We start from the raw sequence: 25,534 nt of genomic DNA, 5'->3' as shown, positions 1-25,534 counted from the left end.
CATTGCACACCAACTGAAATATTTCAGGTCTTTTATTGTTTTAATACTGATGATTTTGGCATACAGCTCATGAAAACCCCAAATTCCTATCTCAAAAAATTAGCATATCATGAAAAGGGTCTCTAAACGAGCTATTAACCTAATCATCTGAATCAACTAATTAACTCTAAACACCTGCAAAAGATTCCTGAGGCTTTTAAAAACTCCCAGCCTGTTTCATTACTCAAAACCGCAATCATGGGTAAGACTGCCGACCTGACTGCTGTCCAGAAGGCCATCATTGACACCCTCAAGCAAGAGGGTAAGACACAGAAAGAAATTTCTGAACAAATAGGCTGTTCCCAGAGTGCTGTATCAAGGCACCTCAGTGGGAAGTCTGTGGGAAGGAAAAAGTGTGGCAAAAAACGCTGCACAACGAGAAGAGGTGACCGGACCCTGAGGAAGATTGTGGAGAAGGACCGATTCCAGACCTTGGGGGACCTGCGGAAGCAGTGGACTGAGTCTGGAGTAGAAACATCCAGAGCCACCGTGCACAGGCGTGTGCAGGAAATGGGCTACAGGTGCCGCATTCCCCAGGTCAAGCCACTTTTGAACCAGAAACAGCGGCAGAAGCGCCTGACCTGGGCTACAGAGAAGCAGCACTGGACTGTTGCTCAGTGGTCCAAAGTACTTTTTTCGGATGAAAGCAAATGTTGCATATCATTCGGAAATCAAGGTGCCAGAGTCTGGAGGAAGACTGGGGAGAAGGAAATGCCAAAATGCCTGAAGTCCAGTGTCAAGTACCCACAGTCAGTGATGGTCTGGGGTGCCATGTCAGCTGCTGGTGTTGGTCCACTGTGTTTTATCAAGGGCAGGGTCAATGCAGCTAGCTATCAGGAGATTTTGGAGCACTTCATGCTTCCATCTGCTGAAAAGCTTTATGGAGATGAAGATTTCATTTTTTCAGCACGACCTGGCACCTGCTCACAGTGCCAAAACCACTGGTAAATGGTTTACTGACCATGGTATTACTGTGCTCAATTGGCCTGCCAACTCTCCTGACCTGAACCCCATAGAGAATCTGTGGGATATTGTGAAGAGAAAGTTGAGAGACGCAAGACCCAACACTCTGGCTGAGCTTAAGGCCGCTATCGAAGCATCCTGGGCCTCCATAACACCTCAGCAGTGACACAGGCTGATTGCCTCCATGCCACGCCGCATTGAAGCAGTCATTTCTGCAAAAGGATTCCCGACCAAGTATTGAGTGCATAACTGATCATAATTATTTGAAGGTTGACTTTTTTTGTATTAAAAACACTTCTTTTATTGGTCGGATGAAATATGCTAATTTTTTGAGATTTGGGGTTTTCATGAGCTGTATGCCAAAATCATCAGTATTAAAACAATAAAAGACCTGAAATATTTCAGTTGGTGTGCAATGAATCTAAAATATGTGAAAGTTTAATTTTTATCATTACTTTATGGAAAATAATGAACTTTATCACAATATGCTAATTTTTTGAGAAGGACCTGTATTCATATCAGGGTTTCCCACATCAAATGTGTTAGTTAAGGTGGTAGGGTGGGGTTTGCCGTCAGGACAGGACGGGGGACTAGTTTGTGTGATAGACGTTCTGCAGAGACGGTAGACTGGCATTTTGGAATGGAAGGGAGAAAACAGGACAAAGTAACAGCCGATATCTATAAAAAAAAATATAAGGACAACGTTGTTAAGGCGGCAGGCTTGTGTTGCTTAGGGGGCCGCCTTAACTGAAAAGTGCTGCGGGAAACCCTGCATATGTATATTAGATTTCATATACAAATGTAGTCAATAAGTACAATAATCAACAGCAGACAACTTCTATCACACCACATGGCCACTACAGCAGATACTACCGACTACGCTGTTTCAGCATAATTTGTACATACAAGTCTGTTTGACCCCGTAAATATTTTTCTATTTGTACATATGGACTCAAAAGTTGAGAAAAGCTCAAAGCTGTGTACGACCAGATGTTTGGCAGCTCCTGCACAGTAGCTTATCGGTACGTGGCACATGCCCACCCTGGGTAGACGGGCCAGGAAGAATACACTGTAGCGACCACCCAGCGTTAGTCCTCTTGATTTTCATCCCCTCCCCTGGTCAGCAGTGGAACATTCCCACTACCCTGCATCTCTTGCTGGGAGGAACCAATGCGCTGGTACAGCAGGGGTGTTCCACTGCGGCCCTGGCCCTGCAGGTTTTTGATGTGTGCGTGCGCGGGCAGGGGTTGTAGCAGTCCATCCCTGCGCCAGTAGAGCTGGTACAAACCGGGCTGGTCAACCAGGAAGCAGGAAGCGCAGACTTGGGTCAGCTGGTCCACACTGACCTCTGACTTCCACTGGACAGTCCTCAGCTCACTGATCTGATCGTTCTGGAAGAGCACCCGCACACACCGCTGAAACACACAAACACAAGCATCCACACACACATGCACAAAAGCATCCACACACACAAGCATCCACACACACACAAACACACATATACACACACAATTGTGAAACTGTATGTTCATACACACACACATTGGTAAAGAATCCTCACACACATCTGACACCTACCTGCTGCTGCTGATGTTGCTGGGCCTCGTTGCTACGACGACGGCTCCAAGCCTTAAGAGACTGTCTGGCCTCCCTGGTCACACCACCAGGCGGCGTTGAATCACTCTGGATCAAACACAGGCTGGCATACACACTGGTCAGGTAGTAGCCCCCTGGAACACACACACACACACAGAGGGAAGGTGGTAGCTGTCAGACAACAAATTACTTGGTTACTTGGTGGTGGATTGTGTGTGTCCTCCCGTCCACAGTCAAAGTAGTGGTGTGTGTGTGTTTCCTACCCTCCCCAGTCAGGTAGGCAGGGTCCAGCAGCTCCATCATGTAGATCACTTCAGTCAGCACCTCCGGTTGGTTCACCTGAACCAGGAAGTAACTCAGCACTGGCAGGAAGTCATCAGCCCCAAAGTCACGTCCTGAGGACACAGACAGGAAGTAGATGTGGACTTGGGGACGTAAAAACCCTGAAACCAGGTTATACTACTCTACAGTCCTCAACTCTAATACTTCAACTGTGTATTACTCTAATCTACAATCTACTGTCCTCTACCCTACTGCTCTACTCTACAGGCTCTACAAGCCTTTGCACTACTCTGCTCGACTCTGCAGTCCTCTGCTCTACTCTACAGTCCTGGACTCTGCTCTACAGTCCACGACTCGGCAGTCCTCGACTCTACTCTGGTCTACAGTCCTCGACTCTACTCTGGTCTACAGTCCTCTGCTCTACACACCTCTACTCTGCTCTACAGTTGTCTGCTCTACAGTCCTCTACTTTGCTCTACAGTCGTCTGCTCTACAGTCCTCTGCTCTGCTCTACAGTCCTCGCCTCTACAGTCCTCGACTACAGTCCTCGACTCTACAGTCCTCTACTCTGCTCAACAATCGTCTGCTCTACAGTCGTCTGCTCTACAGTCCTCTGCTCTACTCTACAGTCCTCGCCTCTACAGTCCTCGACTACAGTCCTCGACTCTACAGGCCTCTACTCTGCTCTACAATCGTCTGCTCTACAGTCATCTGCTGTGCTCTACAGTCCTTGACTCTACAGTCCTCGACTCTACAGTCCTCGACTACAGTCCTAGACTCTACAGTCCTCAACTCTACTCTGCTCTATAGTCGTCTGCACTACTGTCCTCTGCTCTGCTCTACAGTCCTCAACTCTGCTCTACTCTACAGTCCTCTACAGCCCCTTTCTCGACTGTACAAAAACTGGAATATTTATTTACATTTACTGCCATTTCAAACCACAGTGATCCAGGTGGGTTTAATGTAGCCAGTGTTGATTGGCTCTTAACTATATTATCCCCAGGTGCAAGACCCCTCCCCCAGTGGTCAAAACAGTATTTAATTCATCACAATGGAAAAGAGGGTAAACAACTAGGGTATTGCAACAGCAACCTTATACTGTATAATGTATCATATGTTATGAGGTAAAGGTTTGATTGTTCTGAGGTTCTACAACTCTGTGGTTTTTCTAGTTCTGATATTATATAGTTCGGATGGTCATAAAATTGAGGTTATATAGGATGAATATATGATGGTTGACATGCACGCAATCAGCTGAGACTGACACTTGTTTTAAGGTTAAAAAAAACTGTCATACAAAAAACAGTTACCCTAACTTATAAGTAAGTTATAGAGACGGAGCAGCATATTTCTTTCACTTTCCATCTTGACGTTATAACCTCTAGAGCGCAAGCTACTCCAGTGCCATGGCAACTGAGCATCATCGTATCTGAAAAGCTCCGGGGACCCCGTCCACACTACTACGCGTACCCGGCGTTTTCAAATGTCTCCGGCTAGGGGAGCGTATTCGAAAAGCTCCGTTTTCAGTATCCGAATACGCCGTATTAGTGTGGACGGGAGGTGCAAACGCAGACATACAGTGCCCTCCAAAAGTATTGGAACAGTGAGGCCAATTCCTTTATTTTTGCTGTAGACTGAAAACATTTGGGCTTGACATCAAACGATGAATGTGAAACCAGAGATCAACGTTTCAGCTTTTATTTCCAGGTATTTACATCAGGATCTGATGCACAAATTAGAAAATATCACCTTTTTGTTCGAACCCACCCATTTGTCACGTGAGCAAAAGTATTGGAACATATGACTGACAGGTGTGTTTTGTTGCCCAGGTGTGTCCTATTACATACATTATTCAATCAATAAATACCACTGAATGTCTACACTCAGGTTCAGATTGGGTAAGATAGGTTTTGTCTATGCAGACTGTATTCAGAGGTGAAAACAACATGAAAACCGGAGCGCTGTCTTTGGGTGAAAAACAAGCAATTGTGAGTCTTAGAGAAGATGGAAAATCAATCAGAGCCATTGCAGAAACATTGGCCATAGCCAGTACAACCATTTGGAATGTCCTGAAGAAGAAGAAAACTACTGGTGTACTAAGTAACAGACGTCGAACAGGTAGACCAAGGAAAACATCAGCAGTTGATGACAGAAACATTGTGAGAGCTGTAAAGAAAGACCCTAAAACAACTGTTAGTGAGATCAGCAACAACCTCCAGATGGCAGGAGTGAAGGTATCACTATCTACTGTTCGCAGAAGACTTCATGAACAAAAGTACAAGGGCTACACCAGAAGATGCAAACCACTCATTAGCAAGAAGAATAGGAAGGCCAGGCTGGAATTTGCCAAAAAGTACAGAGATGAACCTCAAAAATTCTGGGACAAAGTTTTATGGACTGATGAGACAAAGATTAACTTTTACCAAAGTGATGGAAAGGCTAAAGTTTGGAGAAAGAAAGGAACTGCTCATGATCCCAAACACACAAGCTCATCTGTGAAACACGGTGGAGGTAATGTCATGGCTTGGGCTTGCATGGCTTCTTCTAGGACGGGCTCATTAATCTTCATTGAGGATGTAACACATGATGGCAGCAGCAAAATGAACTCGGAAGTCTACAGAAACATTTTGTCTGCCAATTTAAGGAAAGATGCAACCAAACTGATTGGCAGAGCCTTCATCATGCAGCAAGATAACGACCCAAAACACACTGCCAAAACAACAAAGGAGTTCATCAGGGGCAAGAAATGGAAGGTATTAGACTGGCCAAGTCAATCTCCAGACTTAAACCCTATAGAGCATGCATTTTACCTGCTTAAGAGGAGACTGAAGGGAGGAACCCCACAAAACAAACAACAACTGAAAGAGGCTGCAGTGAAAGCCTGGGAAAGCATCAAAAAGGAAGAATGTTAAAGTTTGGTGACGTCAATGGGTCACAGACTTGCTGCAGTTATTGAAAGCAAAGGATTTGCAACTAAATATTAAGTCTTATTCACTTAAATATGTTTTAAGTATATCTGTTCCAATACTTTTGCTCACATGACAAATGGGTGGATTCAAACAAAATGTGATATTTTCTTAGTTGTGCATCAGATCCTGATGTAAATACCTGGAAATAAAAGCTGAAACGTTGATCTCTGGTCTCACGTTCATTATTTGATGTCAAGCCCAAATGTTTTCAGTCTACAGCAAAAATAAAGGAATTCGCCTCACTGTTCCAATACTTTTGGAGGGCACTGTATGTATGCGTTTCTAAATTTACCTGGGCTAGTGTGGACGGGGCCTTAAATTGACTCTTCTCTTCTGTAGTTCTGAGGGTTCTATGGCTCTATAGTTCTAAGGGTTCTATGGTTCTATATTTCTGAGGTTCTGACCTGGTGCCGAGCTGCTCCTCATGGTGCTGTAGACCAACTTGCACACCTGCAGCAGCAGCGCCATCTTGTCCAACGGAGAATATGCTCGCCTGAGCACACGCAACTTCCTCTTCACCTTCTCCAGCCCCGCCGCCACCGCCGCCGCCACGTCCCCACCCACCCCAAACTGCTCTTCCGGGTTCCCCTCTCTGGCCAATCGCAGGCAGCGCTCCAGGCTGGGGGCGGAGCCGTCTCGCTGCTGTAGCGTCTGCAGTGTGGCGTTGAGCTGGGGCTGCAGTGGCTTCAGCACACAGCGATACAGGGCCTTCTCCAACACGACATCTTCACACACACAAACACATGCATACACACACAAAGAAACACCCTTTCAACGTTTTTACAAAGCACAGAACTACCCCTACACCTGATGCACCAGGAAACTTTCAAGTTGTTACATTGTTGTTACACTGCTGTAACTTGGTAGAACATTGTTGTAGTTATGGTGTATCAAGATATGAAGGGTGGATGGTGCAGCATGTCATACAGCAGGCCCACCTATCTCTTCCTCAGGCACCAAGGTCTCTATAGGAGGCTCCAGCTCTCCACTATCCAGCAGGAAGCTCTTAGCACTGGATAGGAAGAGGCGGAGCTTTTGCAGCAGCTCAACTGCGTCTGATTGGCTTTTGGGCTTCAGCTCCTCCTCCCTCTGCAGCCGGAGGAAGTCCTGGACTAGCGCCCCGAAAGCCGTCTGTCTGTCCACCGCCAGATCCTCCACCATCCTCGCCACACGGCGCCCGGGCACGAAGAACGACACGAACGCAGCGCTCAGTTTCCTGAGGGCAGAGCCTGGCTGGCGTGGAGGGGTGGGGTTACTGGAGCCCCTGGTGAATGGCGGTCGCTGTGGGCTCTCTACCGCCTCCTCTAGGCTGCTTAGGGAGCTACAGCTCTCCAGCTCGCTCAGAGAGGGGGCTAGCCTGTTCTCCTGCGTGACACACAGCAGCGCCTCTTCTTCCTGCTCCTGGCCTGGCTCCGCCTCCTCGTCCCTCTCTTCTGACTTTTCTCTCTGTACTTTTGATGTCTCAGCTAATTCACTCTCTATTGCGTTTTGCGTTCCCTCCTTTCCTGCTCCCCCCTCTCCTCCTCCTTCCTCTTCTCCTCGCCCTTCCCTTCCCCCTCCTCGCCCCTGCCCTCCTCCCTCCCCTCCCTTGAGCAGCATTTTGGGGATGTGGTAGTCTTGCTCTGTGGTAGGAGACAGGGTGGGGGGTATGTGGTAATCTTCTTCTGTGGTTGGAGACAGAGTTTGAGGCATGAGGCTGCAGCTTGTCTTCTTTTTAGGAGGCAGCAATGGGATGGGCTGGAAGCACTTTGTGGATGAGGCTGTCTGAGGGTCTATACATGGTGTTCCCGCCACAGTTTCTCCCCTAACCCCCTCCACAGTCATCCCCCTTTTCCCCTCATTGCTCCCAACAGCTAACGGAGTCTTCTGCCCCCCCTTGCCTCCCCGGCATCCCCTTCCCTTAGTCTTGGCCAACAGAGGAGGGGGAGGTGGTGGAGCCACAGGCGGGGACAAGGGCCCGGAGGTTTCCGTGGAGACTCGCACCTTCAAGCTGCGTTTGAACTGGTGACGTCGGTACAATGCATCCTGGGATTGCAGGAAGAGGGGGTTGATGAAGCAGAGTGCGCCCTGCTCATGCCCACAGTTCAGCTCCCTGGGGCTGCGCGTTCTGATTGTACAGAACTCCTGGAAGAGTGTGGGGCTTCCTTGAGGGGTGGAGCAATATTCAGGGGAGGGGAGAGGGGGCATGGTCTTTTCCTCGGTTGCTTCGCCTTTCGGCCCACGGAAGTTGAGCTGGGAATTCCAGAACTCTGCAGGACGAACACACACACACACCATAATAACTAACCCTGGATGAGGTTAGGCGTCACAATGGTCGCCACGGTACTCACCCACACCCATGTGAGAGATGGACTCAAGCTGTTTGTGGGAGGTGGCTTTGGCAATGGCCACTGGAAGCTCCAGGGTGAAGGGCAATACATCCCTGATCAGAGACATTACTAGAGTTCACTGACATTTCTAGAGTTCACACACATTACTAGAGATAACACACATTACTAGATACCGGACATACAGATCACATCAGGTCTTGGACATTACTAGAGTTCAGACATGACTAGACATCACACATATTGGAAAACATCACCGACATGCAGATCACAGACGTTACTTGAGATCTACCTGCTGACACAGTAGAATGCGATGAGACGACAGAGGTCAGGGAAGCTGATGGCAGCACTCTCCAGAGAGAAGGCTAGATAGAGGGGGAGGGAGGAGGATAGTGGAGAGGAAGGGAGGGAGGGAGGTACGAGAGGAAGTAATGAGTCAAGTGTTGCATGTTTGTGGGTATGTGAGTGAGGTTGTGCGGTGGTGTGTATGTGCAAACTGTGTGTGAGGGTGGTGGGGGGTTCTTACTGCACTCCAGTTCCCGGATGACAAACTGTTTGACGAAGGAGGGAATGCTGTCATCCTCCAGACGTACACACAGAACCTTTTTCTGGGAAGTGCTGGACTTGCGCACCAAAAACGTCTAGGAACACAACACCAGGGCACTCAACATCTGACTCTTGCCTAGGGGTGTATGTGTGTGTGTGTGTGTGTGTGTGTACACGAATGTGCTTGTGTGTGTATGTATATGTGTGTAGCTGCGCATATTCAATATGTGTGTATGTGTGTATATATCTTGTGTGTGTGTGTGTGTCTGACCCCTGGTGGCTCCCTCTGCAGGATATGCAGAGCAGTGGCAGAGTTGATTGACAGCTGCAGCCAAACGGGGTGTGTGAGGAGGAGACGGTCCAGCACACTGATGCTCTTCAGAGAGCCTCTCTGAGGTCTAGCACACGTCAACGCTGGGGGCTGGGGGTCCGGAAAGTCATACAACGGCTCGCCCTGCATCTACACTTACGGGGACACACACATGAACACATGCACGCACACATATACACAAACACACAGAGACAAATAAAGACACGCACATAAATCTATACAAACATGTGGTAATAAGTATTCATTTTCCAGAGTAGACGAGAGTAAACAGTTATTTACAAAAAATTACAGGATGTCTGCAGCAAATCCGAAAATCTGCTATCAACTTTATATGACATTTTCTGAAGAGCAATTCCTGAGGGGGACACCAACATTACTGCTGTAACACACCACATTAAAAAGCACCATTGTGTCCATAATCAGCAAAGCGCTTTCATTGCGTATTGTTAATATTATTGAAATTACATACAGTGATTTATTGGGGGGGTCAAATCATATTTTTCCCAGGCTGGGGGGGTCGTGTCCCCCCCCCCCCCCGGGATTTCCGCCTATTGTCTGCAATAGTGAAAGAATAATGAGACAGACAAACAACAGTAAGACTGTAGATTAGTTATGAAACAACAGTCTGAAGGTTGGTACAAGGCGGCCTCGCGCTAGGCGAGTCCAGGCTTGGTGCGCGCGGCAGATATGTGACTCAACATGCAGGCCGGAGACGGTGTGCTCGACACGGTGAGAAAGTTACTGGTTAACAGACAGTAGGCTAAATACGCACTATCCACATCCAGATAAGAAGACAACAAACAGGTAGCAGGAAACTATATTATAGAAGGCTGCGCGCCTAGTAAGCTAGCCTATCAATCCTACTTCCATTTTACACACATGCGTGTCCAACTGATTCCAAGCTTTCTATGATGTGCGATGAATTCCTGTCCCGTGACAAATGGAAAAGCCTACCTTAATGCACCCAATTTCGCGGAGTCATTAACACGATAAGATCCTATCCACTGGAGCTTTAATCGAAGATGTCGGAACTTTTAGACACCGTGAAGTGTTTATGATCCGCTTCCAACTCGACCCTTATTTTCATTCTCACAGTCTGGCGGCAGGCAGTTATTACCGTATAGCTGGGACTCTCCAACATGTGGAGACGTCTCCCAGAACCAGGCGCATGACTAACAACTTCCTTAAGTCGTGTCTTCCTTATTTTCCATTTACGCATAGGGAAATTATCTTACTCAGCGGGCAGGGTGAGAATACAGACCTCAACTTTGACAAACGTGTGGGCTGAACGTTTATTTCTGGGACACTGCGCCTTTCAGCGCCATTGACAAAGATTTGAGGTGGGTGAAGTAGTGTATATCTTTGTAAATGTAGTCTAGGCTACTTGCTCACATCGTGCAGGAGGTCTTATAACTAAATTATGAATGTAGTGTCCATTTACTAGGTCTAACAACACAACACATAGTGAAAAATAAATAACTACGTTGTCGGCTCGGTTTTGTCTTAAAAAATAAAAATAAAAACTTGGCCTACCAAAGTGTTAAAGCCATACACTTTATTTTCGTGGATTGTTGGCTATACTTAAATGCACTATTGAAATAGGAACAAAGCGCAATCAAATGTAATGTCAAATTATATTGTCCACTGATGAAGCACAGGTGAGTGGACCAATTATCCTAGGACCAGATTATGAAATTGGACAGTGGGCCGGAAGTGCCGTCTGTTGTTTTACATGGATTATTACAGACATTTTTTCTGGATATAGATATTGTTGCTTTGGAGATTACGGTATTCAAGGTTGCCCTCATAGTATAGAAATATCCATTGTCAAACACTCAGTAACCACACAACGCATAGCTACTAGTTACAAGAACTCAACTACCACTTGCGTTGGCAAACTAAACACCTCCCACTGAAACGCATTAAGTGAAAACCGGAAACGGATATAATCATCGGAAATATTGCACCGCGTTAGGTAAGACTCACACGATGTGTTCTTTTTCTTAACTTTATACACTGTATTCATATAAGTCAGGTTTGGGTGAACTAAAAACACACAGTTTATAGAAAACTCTACTTCATACGTTAATTAGTTCTAAGCGCTATTTGTACTCTTTGTACCAGCTGGACAAGATGGCTATCATCATTAACTTGCTCTGGCCATACGACTGCTACTACTAGCTTAGCTAGACTAGCCTAGCTAGCTAGCTTTCTCTAAACATACACAGCACGCTATTATCTAGCTAGCTAGCTAGCCAGTTACTCTTATATTAATTGACATTAACTATCTTTTATTACCTATTGCGCTTACCCGCCTTGTAGCTTTATAACTATATTATTTTATGTTTCAAATGGGCAATGTTGGTGCTGGCTAGCTAGCTAACGTTTACAGACACGCCATACGATAGGTTAGCCTGACCGTCTACTAGCCTAATTGTTATCTAACAAACTGTCTTGACCAAACGCCTTGCTAACTAACCCTACATGCAGTGTTTGTGAAAAGACAAGGGAGAAGAGATTTTGATAATAAATCTATCAATTTATGAATAAAAAATATCTATTGTTCCGAACTCGCTAACGCGTTTCCGACGTTTACTCTCATAAGAACGTGCTAGGCCAATTACAAAAGACCGGTAATATAATTCGCCAAAGATGAAATTTAATGTATAAAAACATTTAGGATAGTTTTGTAATAGACGAGCATGAATGTAAAATATACCAGCGTTGGTAAATCCCGTTCGGGCATATTATTTATCTTTATGAAACTGTTATAACTAGGCTATCCACTTATGGTTAGTAGTTTTCAGTTATACTTTCAGTATAATAACAATAACTAGAGAGGGTACAATTTCTGGGGAAATTGTGGGGTGTGCTCCTGTATTTTTGTTCGCCCTTCGACTGGTTAACGCCTGCGATTCCCACACAGCAGAAGTCTAGTACACTGGTTAGCGCCTGCGATTCCCACACAGAAGTCTAGTAGTTGGCTAGCTCTACAATTTACCGGGGCTAGGTCTGAATGTAGGAGCAAAACGGAGCATAGCTGCCAGCTGTAGGTATATGCATGCAGGTATCAACGCTATTGCTAAATAACTATTTATCTGGTCGGTTCCATGAAGCCGGTTAAGTGGGGTTCGTGAGACAGCTCACCAAAAAAAGGAAGGGGAAACCCACTTGTCTTGCAGATTATGATAACAAAGTACCCCGCAAAAAGTTGCCTCAACTTTCAGGGCTGAAAGTTTTGTTTTTTTGCCACTGTGGGTTTGAAACTTGGCCCCAAGACAGTTTTTACTGCCCCCCCCCCCCCCCTCCCCTTCAAAAGTTGTAAATTACAATTGTCACAACAAAACCAAAGACTTACAAGTTATGTTATTCTGTTAACATGTTTAACCATTTATTAAACACATCCTGGATGTAAAAAGAACAAAAATGAAATCACATTTCTAGTGATTAAAAATAAAAAGGTAATAATCAGCAAAACTCTCCCCTGCTGACAGCCAACTCTGCACAACTCTGTCTGGCTGAAACTGTGAAACCTCTGGTCCTTCAATGCTGATATATAAAAGCTTCCATAGCATTTCATCAGTATGATAGAGTACTCAAGTCGACACCATTCTTCTGCTGAAGTTCAATAGCCCGGGGAAACGAGGAAAACAGCTGGTCCGTCTTAATTACTTGATATGCCATTGTTATAAATTCTTTAATTTAGTCAGTCATTGTGACCCACCCACGTGTTGCGACAACTTTACCATATACAAAAATCAAGAACTAAGCAAGATGGCCAGTTAGCGACACCAGTTGATAAAAATGTGTTACGCAGTATTTTACGCATACTAATACCGTAGCAACATGTCCACAGACAGCAGTTAGACATGCATTACAGACATAAAAGGAACGCAGTGTTTCCCACACATAGACTAATTTGTGGTGGTGCGCCACAGAATCAACACCGGCCGCCACATATTGCGTTTTGTAAAAACATTTTTTAACACCATTTAGGTAAAAACACGCAGCGTATTCGTTCAGCTGCATTTCCTTTCCATGCTCTCCCTCCGTCTCTTTCACGCACGCGTCTTTCTCACATACACACACAGTCACTACGTCAGCACACGTTAGCAACGATGCATACGCCGTTCTAGTGAGACTGACAGCTACATCAGCGAGCCTTCAGCATTAGTGCCGTAGCTAAAGGTCTAGGAAAGTTGAGGCTACTTTTCGCTAGGTACCGACGGACATGTCTTAATCGAAGGTTCCCCTTCGTTCTTTTGGTGAGAAGTTTCAAGAGCTAGCTACTTACCCGGCGTCATGGAGCCAACCAGTTAAATAGTTATTTAGCACCCTGTATGCAGCGTCGCTACCTGCATATGCAGAAATTATTTGTTTGTTGTTGTTGATTTTGTGAATTATTTCGACCCCCCCCCCCCCCCCGGTCTGACATGAAACAACCCCCTCCCCCCCCCGCCACATATAGCTTTCTAATCTGTGGGAAACACTGGAACGTAAACAAATCTCTTAAATTAGGCAGCAACATTTAAGAGCTTCATTTGTAAGACAACATGGATATGTTCTATGAAAAACAATGAGTAATTGGACAATAAGAGATTGGTCTATTCAGTTGGCTCAAAGTGCAATAATTAATATAATTTTTTCCAAAGCTGAAGTGATTTCCTGGTATAACTCAATGTTTTAACAAATTGCAACAGCTGAAAAATCATTCAAAGCCTACTGATTAATCAGTGAAAAAATGGATTATTAGTCGACTAATTGTTGTAATAATCGTTAGATTAGTCGATTATCAAAATAATCGTTTGTTGCAGCCCTATTTTGTGAACCTTTGGGTCATTGTGACCCAAAGGCAGCACAAGGGTGAAATTCCTGACCAGTATGGTAAACGGCCCGGAAGATGGATTGTCAACCACCTGCTTAGCTGTCACGCAAACCAGGTGCTGTCTGCTATTAGCATGGCTGGTCAAGGATTGTTTTCGAAAATTGTCGATGCCTGTGTAAAAGTCCACTTTTTTCTGCTTTAGACGGGAACATATGACAGACGGCACAGTGCATCTTAGTTACATAAAAAAAGTCAATTCCGTTTGACCATGTAGCTTTCCTTTGCTGCCATCTACACTTCAGTGTCTTGCGCCATTTGTTAAAAAACGGGAAGTAAATTAAAATTCAAGCACGCAATCGCTAACAAGACAAACATTTTGACACAAACAGTGTCTATGTAGTCCAAATATTGAGGGATCGTTAAGGGTGGGAAAATAAATAATAATAAAAAAGAAATGTATATGAGGACAATGTTTGCACGCACCCAATGCATTTACTTATTCTAAGCGACGTACAGGGGGATTTCAACATGTGAACACTTGGTCTGCTGCAGGAAAATACTTTATCACTGAGCTATACATATCTGAACTATTTGTATATCGCCTCGGATATCATCGTCTAAATGCCCCCTCCCTCCAACCAGGTGTCCCCTTGTCTCCAGTGCCATGGAGAAGAACAACTCTATCAAGCTGTTTGTGGGGAACCTACCTCTGGAGACTAGCCAGGAGGATCTGAACCAGTTGTTCGCCCCGTACGGAGAGGTTGTGACCTGCAGTCTCCTGCGGCAGTTTGCGTTCATCCACCTCCAGAGCGCTGGCGCCGCTGACCGCGCCATCAGGGAACTCAATGGGAGAGACTTTCGCGGGCGTAACCTCGTCGTGGAGGAGTCCCGCGCGCGACCTCTGAACTCCACCAAGGTGTTTGTGGGTAATCTGAGCGCACTATGTACAGCAGACGACCTGCAGGAGCTGTTCCAGACGTTTGGGAAGGTTCTGGAATGTGACAAGGTTAAAGGTCAGTTACGGGCATAGTGGCAGGGTTTTGTGACTCCCTTCAATCTTGCATAGACACAGACAGAGTACAATAGTGGCAAGGAGAAATAATAGTCTGAGTGTAAAATGTAAATATATGGAGCAGGGGGCTACAATATTTAAAACTCAACTGCTACTTTCTACCCTCCCTTGAGTCAGAGGACCCTAGTTTGAAAACGATTGACAACACGATGACCGTTAGTCAGAGAGCATTATGTCTGTGTGTTGTCCCCCCCACAGCCCGCCTGTCGTCTAATGCTGGCTACGCCTTCGTGCATATGGAGAGAAAGGAGGATGCCCTCCAGGCCATCGAGGCGCTCCACGGGACCACCTTCAAGGGCCGCCAGCTGTCCGTGGAGCTCTCCAAGGTGCAGCCTAGCAAGCCCACGACCATGGCAAAAGTGGGGGGTGTGGGGCTGGGCCTGTATCCCAGCGAGATCCCCCTGACAAAGCCCTCCATGGAGCACCACCAGAGTCAGGCAGCCGTGCTGGCTGCAGCGGCGGCGGCGGCGGCAGGCCTACCCCTTCAGGTGCAGCAGAGTGTTCACAACTCGTTCTACAACACCACCAGCTTCGACCCCACCTACGCCGCCCTCAAGGGCCTCACCTCTGCCAGCGGCTCAGACCGCACGCCTGTCAGCCCTGCCGTGTATGGCGCCTTAGCCAGCCAGGTGTACGGCTCCGTGGCCAACCAGGTGTATGCGGACGCTGCCTCCGCCACCACCCCTGCCTACGATGGCCAGTATGACCAATCGACAGTCCCGGAGGCGACCTCCGACCCCACAGCGGTGTTCGAGGCGGCCAGGGCGCGGTTCTTCCAGCAGGGCCAGCAGGTTCTAGCGGAGCAGCAGGCCGGGTCCAAGCCCGGGGAGCGGGACCGGAGCCCCGTCAGACGCACTGCCCCCCTCCTGCCTGACCCAAGTCCCACCTCCTTCCCTCAGTCACGCCCTAAACGCCGTGCCCTGCTGCCCACACCCCCCGGAGGGCCAGAGGACCCAGCTGCAGACGGAGACCCCATAGCCAGGTAACTCATCAAAGTCAAAGTTTTATACTGCAGCAATTAAATAAGAAAAACAAGATACATATATATATATATATATATAAATAAATAAAAACAAGGTTTCATAATTTTTTTCTTCGTAAAATGTAAGTGACAACAACATAACATTTTGAGTGAAGTCCAATGTCTTGGTACTGTGCCTGGTTATTTTGTACTCCTGTGCACGTTTATGTATTTTGCAACCATTTCTTTAGGCCGTGCTAGTCTTTTTTACAATTACTTGCACATGAGCGTCCTGTATATTTGACTTTTTCGATTAGGCAATTAGGGAGCGAGTCTGCCTGAGTTGGCCAATGTGTAGGATGGTGGGGGTGATGATTCAACTGGGTGGGTAACGTCATCTGCACTCGGGTGGCTCTCAAAGGGAGTGATTGACGGCTAACATTAACCTTAAATCTAAATCTAAAATCTACATTAAAGTTAAGAATCTAAAGATGAAGTTGAATTAGTTACGTAACGTTTGATAGATAGAACGGTGGACCGGTCACCATCAGCTCACAGCAGGCACATAACACTGTGCAATTAGCGAGCATTTCGTAGAGAAATGATGTGTCGTGCATCAACAGTTATTTGCACCCGTACAAATGCTCGTTTTATATTATTATTAGGGAGTTGGAAAGACAGGAGGTCAGCAAATGTGTAAATTTTCGCACACAGCTTTGTGTGCCAACATTAACATTAATTTAAATAGCCCTACAAAGATTTGTTTTAAGAGAATGTAGCTAGCTACCCACAACGTAGCCCAGACCTCGCTGCGCCCTTAAAGGTGCAGTGTCCACTTGGACCTGTCAAGTGAATTATGTACAAGTAGTTTGCTACATTCCAAATATATTTTGAGACTTCGGGGGCATATCCGGCCAAAATGGCCGCTTATGACTAAGTACTTTTTTTTGTCGACTACATAATATTTATCTTAACTAATTGGAATCTACATGTGGTCATTTTTATATAACAATATATTCATTGAATTTAACCTGTTTTCCGTGCGGGCGGGCCCGCACGGAAAACTACTACGCATTAAAGACTACGCATTAAAAATTACTACGCATAATTACTGCGCAGTTACTACGCATTAAAAATTCATAAACATTTTTTTTCGACTAGTACACATGTTATACATCGTTGGAAAGCTACGATTCTTGTGCTTTTAGATATGTAAACCATTTCAAGATCGAGTCACAACAACAAGTTCAGTCAACGTCTTAGTCCAGTCATCACTTTGTAAATAACACCAAAGCCAAACGTCTCTACTTACCCTCAAAGGTTCAGTGTCGTCCAGGTATGCAAACACGTCGTCAACTTGATCTGCTTACATTCCCAAGGGTCCAAAGTATCTAACCATGTAAACTAATTCGTCCAAATACAATGTTTTACATTCATGAATATCCATTATCTTTTGTTTCATTATGCAAGTTACCCGACGGAAGAAACAACTTGTTCACATAAAAGTGTTATTTTCTCCGGTTAGCAACGGAGTATTTACGATATGAAGGCACCAAAATGTCCGCTGAACCCTCCCCTTTCGATTGACACCACGATTGACCAATTCAGAGCTTCCATTGTCTGGCCAAGGCCTTCAACAGCCAACCAGTGCCTCATCTGAATTGTTGGCCGATCACAACCCACCTTCTCTTTCTTTGAAGCTCAGCCCAATCAAAACCAATTGTGGAAATGACTGACACGTCTTTTAGCCAATTGAATTCTGAAAACAATGATATGGGGGTTTCCAGGGAAGTGAAAACAGGTATAAGCTAAAGTTTCTTGCGTAAAGAAGTTCATATGGTCTGTGCGTCCTGCGCTCTGAAGCAAGTAGGTCATAGAGCGAATTGACGCAGTTGGATATAATGGAAAAGAAGACGCAGAAATCCAAGTATTCTCTCACAGAAGTTCTGGAAGAACTTACAGGACGTGAAAGTGATTTATCAGATAATTTATCCGAGGTCAATACTGATCAATCGGACTATGATTCAGAGGCCGAAGATTTTTTTCTGGAAGGAGGAGATATTATACTTGATAAGTAAGTTTCGTTTTATATTATAAAACATATTTTACTGTATATTCCTCACAAATAAGCTTTAGTTTGAAATCCAAAGATAAAATGTTGCCGTGTGTTTGTAATCATTTGTTGTTGTTTCTTTGTCGCTGAGTGAGATACTAATAGAGCTACTTTGGAGTTGTAAAAACAACGTTTTATACCATAATAATAGGTGACTCCATTGGTATATCTTGTTTAGTGAAACATGGAACTAAGAAACAACAAACACACGGCAACATTTTTTTTGTAACTTTGTATGCATGCGTGCTGTTGTTTCACTGAATCAGATCAGATAGCTCAATGTGTCATGGTATAACATTGTTTTACATAGCCAAAGCCCACATTATTTTTTCTAGCACCAGAAAAACTGTGTGTATATATAGTATAGTATGTGTTACATTTAGTGGCTAAATGATTTAGGTTTCAAAGTGTGAACTGAATCTGGGGGAGGTGTGTGTGTCCCTTTGTTTTCAAGGTGTGAAATGAGTCTGTGGGGGTGGGGGTGTCTTTGTGTGAACTGCTGATGTTTGAGGCAGTAACCTGTGAGAAGTAGAATACAACAAATATGGGAATGGTTTGTAACTGATTTGGTTTGTTTATTTTGTCATTATAGGAAAACATCTGATGAGGACTACGAGCCGGACATTCCTGCTCAAGTCAGCAAGCGGTCTCGTACAGCAGCAGGACAGGAGGACAGCAGCAGCTCATCCAGCGATGAGCCTCAAACTGTCCAGAGAGGGTCTGCCAGCAGGAGAAGGCCAAGAGGAAGAGGAAGGGGGAGAGGCAGCAGCAGAACCAAGGCTGGAGCGTCAACAAGCCCATCTGGAGAGAGATGGAATATGTTGACATTCCTGACATAACTCCAGCTCAACCTACTTTCAGGCCAACAAACCCACCTGGACCCCAGCTAATTCGGACAGCAACTTACACAGCCCTGCAGCTTTTCCAACTTTTTTGGACAAACTCCGTTTTACAGACAATCCTTCAAAACACCAATGAGTTTGGCTCGACTCACCACTCCACACCCACTCACCCCTGGATTGACCTGACATTGCAGGACATGTTTACCTTCATGTCCATGGTCATCTACATGGGTCTAGTGAAATGCTCTGCACTTGCTGATTACTGGCGAAAGGACAATCTGCACAGCTTCCCTTTCCCAAAAGAGGTAATGACCGGGATGAAGTTCCTCCGAATCATCCGATCCCTTCATCTCAGTAGCATGGCGGACGATGCTGCTAATGAGCAGAGGAGAGGCACAGCAGCCTTCAACCGCCTTTGCAAGATCAATCCACTTTACCAGGAGATAAGAGAAGCCTGCAAAAGAAACTATCACCCAGGCAAGGATATTGCCATTGACGAGAGGATGGTTGCCTCCAAAGCACGCACCGGCCTAAAACAATACATGAAAAATAAGCCTGTTCGCTGGGGATACAAACTTTGTTCTGGCAGACTCGAAAAACGGATACACATGGGACTTTTTTGTGTATGAAGGAAAGCTCCAGGGAAACACTGGCAAGGGACTCAGCTATGAGTCAGTGATGGAGCTAATGGACACACAGTTACTGGGCACCGGGTACAAGCTCTTTGTTGACAATTTTTACACAAGTCCCACCCTTTTCCGAGACCTCCTTCAGAAGAGGATCTGGGCATGCGGAACCATCCGGACAAACATAATTGGATTCCCGAAAACAAAAGAAAACAGTCTGGACTCTAAATCTCCCCGCGGCAGCATTCGCTGGATAAGGAAAGACTCCCTCCTCTTTATCCAGTGGCGAGACACAAGGGACGTCTTCCTGTGTTCAACACTCCACACAGCACATGCACAGGACACAGTGCAGAGGAGGGTCAAAGATGCAGATCAGCACTGGGTACTGAAAGACATCCCAATTCCGCCAGTGGTAAAGGACTACAACCAGTGCATGGGTGGAGTGGACCTTTCTGATGCACTCATAGGGTACTATAAAGTACTCCACAAGACCCAGAGATGGTACAAGACCTTCTTCTATCATTTCATGGACATTGGGATTGTAAACGCCTTCCTCCTTCACAAAGACATTGCAAAAGGAAAAGGACAGGTACCTCTGACCCAGAAGGCCTTCAGAGAGACCCTTGTTGTTGAGCTGGCAAAGTTGGGGTCTGACCTCTCACCCGGTCCCTCATCTTCCATCGTGCCTCAACCCACAGCTAGTCACAGGCCAGTGCATATCAGTGGAGACAGCACCGCTGGTCGGCTGAAGTGCAGGCACTGTGGTGTAAAGACACCAGTGAAGTGCTCAACCTGTGATGTGGCCTTGTGCTTTGTCCCCAAACGTGACTGCTACAATGACTGGCATGTTGCCCAAAACATTCTGTGAAATTGTTTGTAAATAATTAGTGTCTCAATTCACTGTATGTAAATAGTTTGGTGTGTCTTATGTAAACTGCTTTTCCACAATAGCACTTGTTTTGAGTCTTTTATATGCACAAAGTTTTGTTTCAAGAAGGTAAAAAGCACTCTAATGCTTCAGTTACTCTGTTTCAGCAACACTAATGGTGAATCTGAATATGGGATATGATAGCCCTAAGTGTCACCTTTCATTAGAGCCCAAACCTATGACTGTAGGTGAAATAGTTCAAAAGTTGTAGCTTTTTTATGCTAGGTATGTGGCCATGGTTACCCAGGGTCCTTGGAGTCTCCAAAGGGCACTTATAGAAAACGCCTGGATGTACCCTTAGAAAAACATGTGTATAACATTCATTTTTACATGGTATTATATTCAACTTTTGAGTTGAATTGGATAAGGCTTCAAGCTGTGGTCCAAAGTTGTCTTCCAGCTAATACCTACCACCTCTAGGCCTCTACAGGCCTCTGTTTACAAAACAAAATCTAGGCGGAATTAGAAACTTTCAATTTCCTTGTGTTCAAGCCTCTTACTCAACACCAGTAGGACTGACGGGTCCTGACAACAGGGGAAATAACTTCAGAGTGTCAGCTTTCAAAAGAGACCATTTACATGCATGTACTCCAAATGGTTCAAGAACAGCTTTCAATTTACTTTGGGCATGCTGTTTAGGCGTTTTTAGGCACATTTAACAGTCTCCAGAACAGGTTAAAGAAAATGTGCCATATTATGGACGCAAAGTAGTGACATAATGTTTTGAATTTTAAAAGGCATTGAATACTCAATATTTAAATTTAAACGACACAGATTTCTCATATGAATATATTTCAATTTGAAATGAAATTCAGGTTGCTCAAATTCGAGCCCAAAAATTGATCTTAAAACATTTGAGCATATCAAATTCAAAACAAAATTATTGAGCCTATCTAATTTGAGCTGAAATGTTGATCTGAAAATTCCGATTGTAACATCCGGGATATCAAGGATAAGGTAGAGCAATCGAGCCTCAATGCAAGATTTGATCACATCCGACTCACCGAAGTATGGTTGTTTTCCCGGTAGTCATCATGCGTTTTCTCTTCTATTGCTCTACCTATCCACTAGTAATCTGAGATGATTAGGTCAGAAGCTATTAGTGTTTCCCTGTACTCATTTTAAAACTAGAGGGGATCGATCATTCCAAGCAGTGGCTCCTAGGCTGTGGAATGTCTTGCCTTCCTTTCTACGGTGTGTGACTTCTGTCAAAGCTTTAAAAAAGCAATTAAAGACTGCTATTCAAGCAGCCTTTTAGTTGAGGGGTTTTTATGGTTGTTTGTCTTGTTTTTTTTATCCAAATTGTTCTTTTATCTGAATTTGTGGTGTTGTATTGCATTTTGTTGTGAAGGACTTTGTGATTTTTATCTGAGAGAGGTGCTATACGAATACATTTAACTTACTAATACATTTAAAAAGGGGAAAAATTGTGTTGCAATTGAGTTAGGGGCTACAGTGTTACTACAGTGTAAAACAAGTTGGTCTGGAGCCCTGCCTAGTGAAGATGCGGTATATATTGTCAGGTTGTCCAGTGTTGTGATGTACTGTAGACATGAGGCATCTATAACATAGCGCTTCTCCTTTCCCCAGGTGCTATGCAGAGTACTATCAGCAGGTGCAGCAGTACCAGCAGTACCAACAGTACCAGCAGCAGTACCAGCAGTACCAGTACGGCTACCCGCCCCCCCAGGCCATGCCCCCGGTCACCATGCCCACCGCCTCGCCGATGGAGGGACACCTGGCCACGCCCAGAGCGTATGACCCTCCTCCAGCACACAGGGAGCCCCTCCTCCATCGCTATGACTACCCTCACCTCCACACGCCAGAGCCCCCCTACCGATAGCCCCCCCTCCCACTGTAGTTGTGTGTGTGTGTGTCTGTGTGCGTTTGAGAGGATTTGAAGAGTGTACGGATTGCATGAGCGGTGTATATGTGCGGGAACCAGAAGTTAATTCACCACCCCCTTGTCATAAGGGCTCGTGTTAAACGGTACCTAGGTAGGTTAGTTTAGGTCATGATTGGATGAACCTCCAAGATGGATAGACAGGCAGACACGGTAGGTTTGAGGTTCCAATCAGTAGGTTCTAGATTTCCAACTAGGTTCTAGGTTCCCATCAATAGATTTGAGGCAGCACCGGGCCCCACGTTGGACTGCCGGTCTTCTCTACCCAGAGGAGTGCCTTGTCCAACTCTGAAGTCAACCACATTTGTAAATGGTTGCAGAACTTCTCTGGACAGAATGTTAGTGTGCCGGGTTTAGGGTTATTGGGGTTGGGGCTAGGCTTGTGGTTTGGTGTGGTAGGGTGGGGGTAGTGGAGTGTCAGCCAAGGTAGAAATGCTACCCGTGTGGACAGCTCCAATAATGGTTTCTAGAGCAGTTAAGTGTTTGAGGCAAGTGAGCCAAGCATAGCCAAGTGGGATTACCTTAGCTTGGTTAGTTTAGCCTGGTGGGGTTGGTTTACCCTAGTTTGGTCATCTTATCCCAATGGGATTAACCTATCCTAGTGCGGTTAGCCTATTCTGGTGGCATTAGTTTAGCCCTGGGTGGTTAGTTTAGATAGGTGGGGGTACCTAGCCTGTTGTGGTTAGCTTAGCCCAGTGTGCTTAGCTTAGCCTAGTTTAGTGTGGTTAACCAAGCCCGGTGTGGTTAGTCTAGCCCGGTGTGGTTAGCTTAGCCTGATGTGCTTAGCTTAGCTTGCAGGACAGATGAGTGAATGGGTGTGGATGTGGATGGATGACTGTGTATAAGTGACTGTGGCTATAGGGATCTGCCAGTGGCCTACCTATTATAACACACACACACACACACTTGTTGACCAGATCTTATGTTGAGTCCAAGAGAAATGGCGAATGTTATGTTCTGTTTCTCTTCAAGGGTGGGACAGTTTCAACCTACACACACACACATACACATTCAATTCAGGGAACTCCATATTTTTTTCTATTAGAGGTGAGGTTGAACTTTTGTCTCGGAACAGTCGGTAATAACAGAGATAAAAGATGAATGCTGGTCTAAGCCACGAATGCTGCCCCCCTTCTAGTGGCTGAGCACCACGAACACCCCTACCCAAACAGCACCTGTAGGGACTGGGGTGTGGATATGCCTTGACCCCTGACCTTTAACCCTGAGCTCTGACCCTTGCCCTCCTGTAGGGTCACGGTGGGGGTCAGGGGTCACGTCAGGATCAGCCAGACCACGCCCCCACACCGTCTGGGCAGGACAGACTGTTGACACACTTTTACTTTGTCTTTATTTTTATTTTTTGGTTGATTTAAAAACCGATGATGATGATGATGATGATGATGAAGATGGTAATCCTTGTTTTTTTTCTGTGAGTGGATCATCACAAGTCATGGGTTTTAATGGAATGTTGAACCAGATTGACAGGCCAGGTTTAAAACGTCTATTTTCTTCTACTTCTTCTCTGAAGCGTATGTAACCCCTTTTGAAACATGAAGCATCTCAAGGTGAAGTCATGACGGAAGTGGTTCCTTGGTTTGAGAATAAAGACCTAACTGTAACCATGTGAGATACCTGCCTCGAACCCCCCCCCCCCCCATCCCCCCTCCCAACCCAAGCTGAGATACCTGGAGCTGATCCCTAGGAGTGGATGAGTTAGGGTCCTCTCTTCTCTTCCCCCGATCTCTCTCACACACGCGCACACACACACGGTCCTGTGTATTCCACCTGTCTGCTGTGTTCATGCATGTGAGTGTACTGATCTTACTGCTCCTGCAGCCACGTTTTCCCTCTCACTGACTATTACAGCTCACAGCTGATTGGCTGCTGACAGACAGGCCCCTGGAGCAAGGCTCCTGATTGGCTCTTTGGACGCCCAGGGTGGTGACACGGGGGAAGGTTGCCATGGACGCTGGTGGAGACCACCAAGGTAAACCCCCCACGCCCCCCCCACGCCCCCCATCCCCCCTACCAACAACCACACACCTGGCAATCACACACTTGACCACTCTCTGCCCTCACCTGATCCAGAAGGGGGCTGGTATTAATGGATGTATTCCCAGTCTGAGAGGGGTGGAGAAGCTGGTAACGCCTCCGTTTAACCAGAGAGTTTACTTTCATGACTGCACTTTGACCACTCCTGACCATGACCACACAGACCTGACACTGTATTTCAATGTCACAACAGTGGACCACACCACTCTTGACCAAACTACACCACAATCACACACAGTATCCACCCTTGACCACACTAGAACCACACAACTATACCTGACCACGACCCCAGATGACCTGGCCGCTCCTAGAGTCCTCTCGCCCTGCCGTCGCCTCATGTCATAACTCATAGGTCAGGCTCCATCTACAGTTGCCATGGATATGTTTGTCATACATCATCTAGCGTCCTTATCTACTGATAAAGGGGGTTGAGGGAGGGGAGGTTGGGGTTGGAGAAGTTGCCCATACTTGTGTTGTGGCGTGTTTCTCTGAGGTGTTTCCTGCCAGAGGGGAAGTAGTCACGCTCTAATGAGGAAGTAGGAAGTAGGGTATCTCCGTCTGTCGCACGGCATGCTGGGTGAGTAACCTGCCTCCACCTACCAGGTACAGAACCGCCCACCACCTCAACCAATCACTGACAACCTGTACACCACGTTAACCAATCACTGACAGCTTGGACAGTGCCCTCAACCTATCATTGACCACCATTGCACATTGTGGTTGTGCCAGAGAAGCAGGCTAAGATGGAACCCACAACTGGCTTCTCACCTCGCTGCCAGAAAGAAATGATGAATAAACAAATGACGATTGCTCAATTTTATGGTTTTTATTTCATGTTACTTCTTTTTCTTTTTTTAATATGTAATTTGAAAGTCATGAATTTCAATATTCTGTCTTCTTCCTAAGGTTGAATAAATAACTTAGATGACCAGCACGTTTGGTGTTTCACTTCTTCTGTTTTAGTGATATAGGTGGGGGGTTATCATGTTCACGTTTCTGTACCTGAATTTTCCTTTACTGAGGTATGACAAGGGCAAACGGGGTCACAGAAAGACAGGATTTGAACCTCAGTCTCTAGGGTGACAATGATTGACAGCAGCTTCCAGGTGTAAAACTGTTCCAGGCCCCTAGGGGGACCCACCATTACAGCTGTAAAGAC

At 45.8% G+C, this 25,534-nt stretch overlaps 2 protein-coding genes across 7 annotated transcripts; one reads left to right on the top strand and one right to left on the bottom strand.

Moving 5' to 3' along the window:
- Window positions 1–1,466: 1,466 nt before the first annotated feature.
- On the bottom strand, window positions 1,467–10,215 carry rin1a (Ras and Rab interactor 1a). 2 transcript variants are annotated; one of them, XM_047043049.1, is made up of 10 exons: window positions 10,008–10,215; window positions 8,994–9,182; window positions 8,703–8,817; window positions 8,469–8,541; window positions 8,180–8,271; window positions 6,788–8,098; window positions 6,254–6,574; window positions 2,862–2,993; window positions 2,581–2,732; window positions 1,467–2,417 (listed from the first exon to the last, which is right to left on the bottom strand). In XM_047043049.1, exons 2-10 carry the CDS (start codon window positions 9,180–9,182, stop codon window positions 2,091–2,093), a joined length of 2,712 nt encoding a protein of 903 aa, XP_046899005.1. In that variant the 5' UTR covers window positions 10,008–10,215; the 3' UTR covers window positions 1,467–2,090. The 2 variants fall into 2 exon arrangements, with proteins under 2 accessions (XP_046899005.1, XP_046899006.1); XM_047043050.1 differs by lacking the exon at window positions 10,008–10,215 and adding an exon at window positions 9,523–9,552.
- rbm14a (RNA binding motif protein 14a) lies at window positions 9,654–25,309 on the top strand. Of its 5 annotated transcripts, none has more exons than XM_047043075.1 (4): window positions 9,654–9,782; window positions 14,521–14,891; window positions 15,149–15,932; window positions 22,011–25,309. In XM_047043075.1, the coding sequence occupies exons 2-4, from the start codon at window positions 14,543–14,545 to the stop codon at window positions 22,261–22,263; spliced, it is 1,386 nt and encodes a 461-aa protein (XP_046899031.1). In that variant the 5' UTR covers window positions 9,654–9,782; window positions 14,521–14,542; the 3' UTR covers window positions 22,264–25,309. The 5 variants fall into 5 exon arrangements, with proteins under 5 accessions (XP_046899031.1, XP_046899029.1, XP_046899028.1 ...); XM_047043073.1 differs by lacking the exon at window positions 9,654–9,782 and adding an exon at window positions 9,833–9,857; XM_047043072.1 differs by lacking the exon at window positions 9,654–9,782 and adding an exon at window positions 10,312–10,393.
- The last annotated feature ends 225 nt before the right edge of the window (window positions 25,310–25,534 follow it).

This window comes from Hypomesus transpacificus, chromosome 20 (assembly GCF_021917145.1).
Source record: "Hypomesus transpacificus isolate Combined female chromosome 20, fHypTra1, whole genome shotgun sequence".
Taxonomy (NCBI): domain Eukaryota; kingdom Metazoa; phylum Chordata; class Actinopteri; order Osmeriformes; family Osmeridae; genus Hypomesus; species Hypomesus transpacificus.
Note: the sequence above shows the minus strand (reverse complement) of the source record. Positions and strands in the feature narration are given on the sequence as shown.

Bases quoted from the DNA above. Each gene is read 5' to 3' on its own strand.
- rin1a (XM_047043049.1), bottom strand. From the start codon at position 9,182: ATGCAGGGCGAGCCGTTGTATGACTTTCCGGACCCCCAGCCCCCAGCG. The intron at 8,099-8,179 runs GTGAGTACCGTG...TTCGTCCTGCAG, and splicing joins CATCTCTCACATGGGTGTGG to AGTTCTGGAATTCCCAGCTC. The intron at 2,994-6,253 runs GTCAGAACCTCA...CTGTGTCCTCAG, and splicing joins GAGGAGCAGCTCGGCACCAG to GACGTGACTTTGGGGCTGAT.
- rbm14a (XM_047043075.1), top strand. From the start codon at position 14,543: ATGGAGAAGAACAACTCTATCAAGCTGTTTGTGGGGAACCTACCTCTG. The intron at 14,892-15,148 runs GTCAGTTACGGG...TCCCCCCCACAG, and splicing joins GGAATGTGACAAGGTTAAAG to CCCGCCTGTCGTCTAATGCT. The intron at 15,933-22,010 runs GTAACTCATCAA...TCCTTTCCCCAG, and splicing joins GACGGAGACCCCATAGCCAG to GTGCTATGCAGAGTACTATC.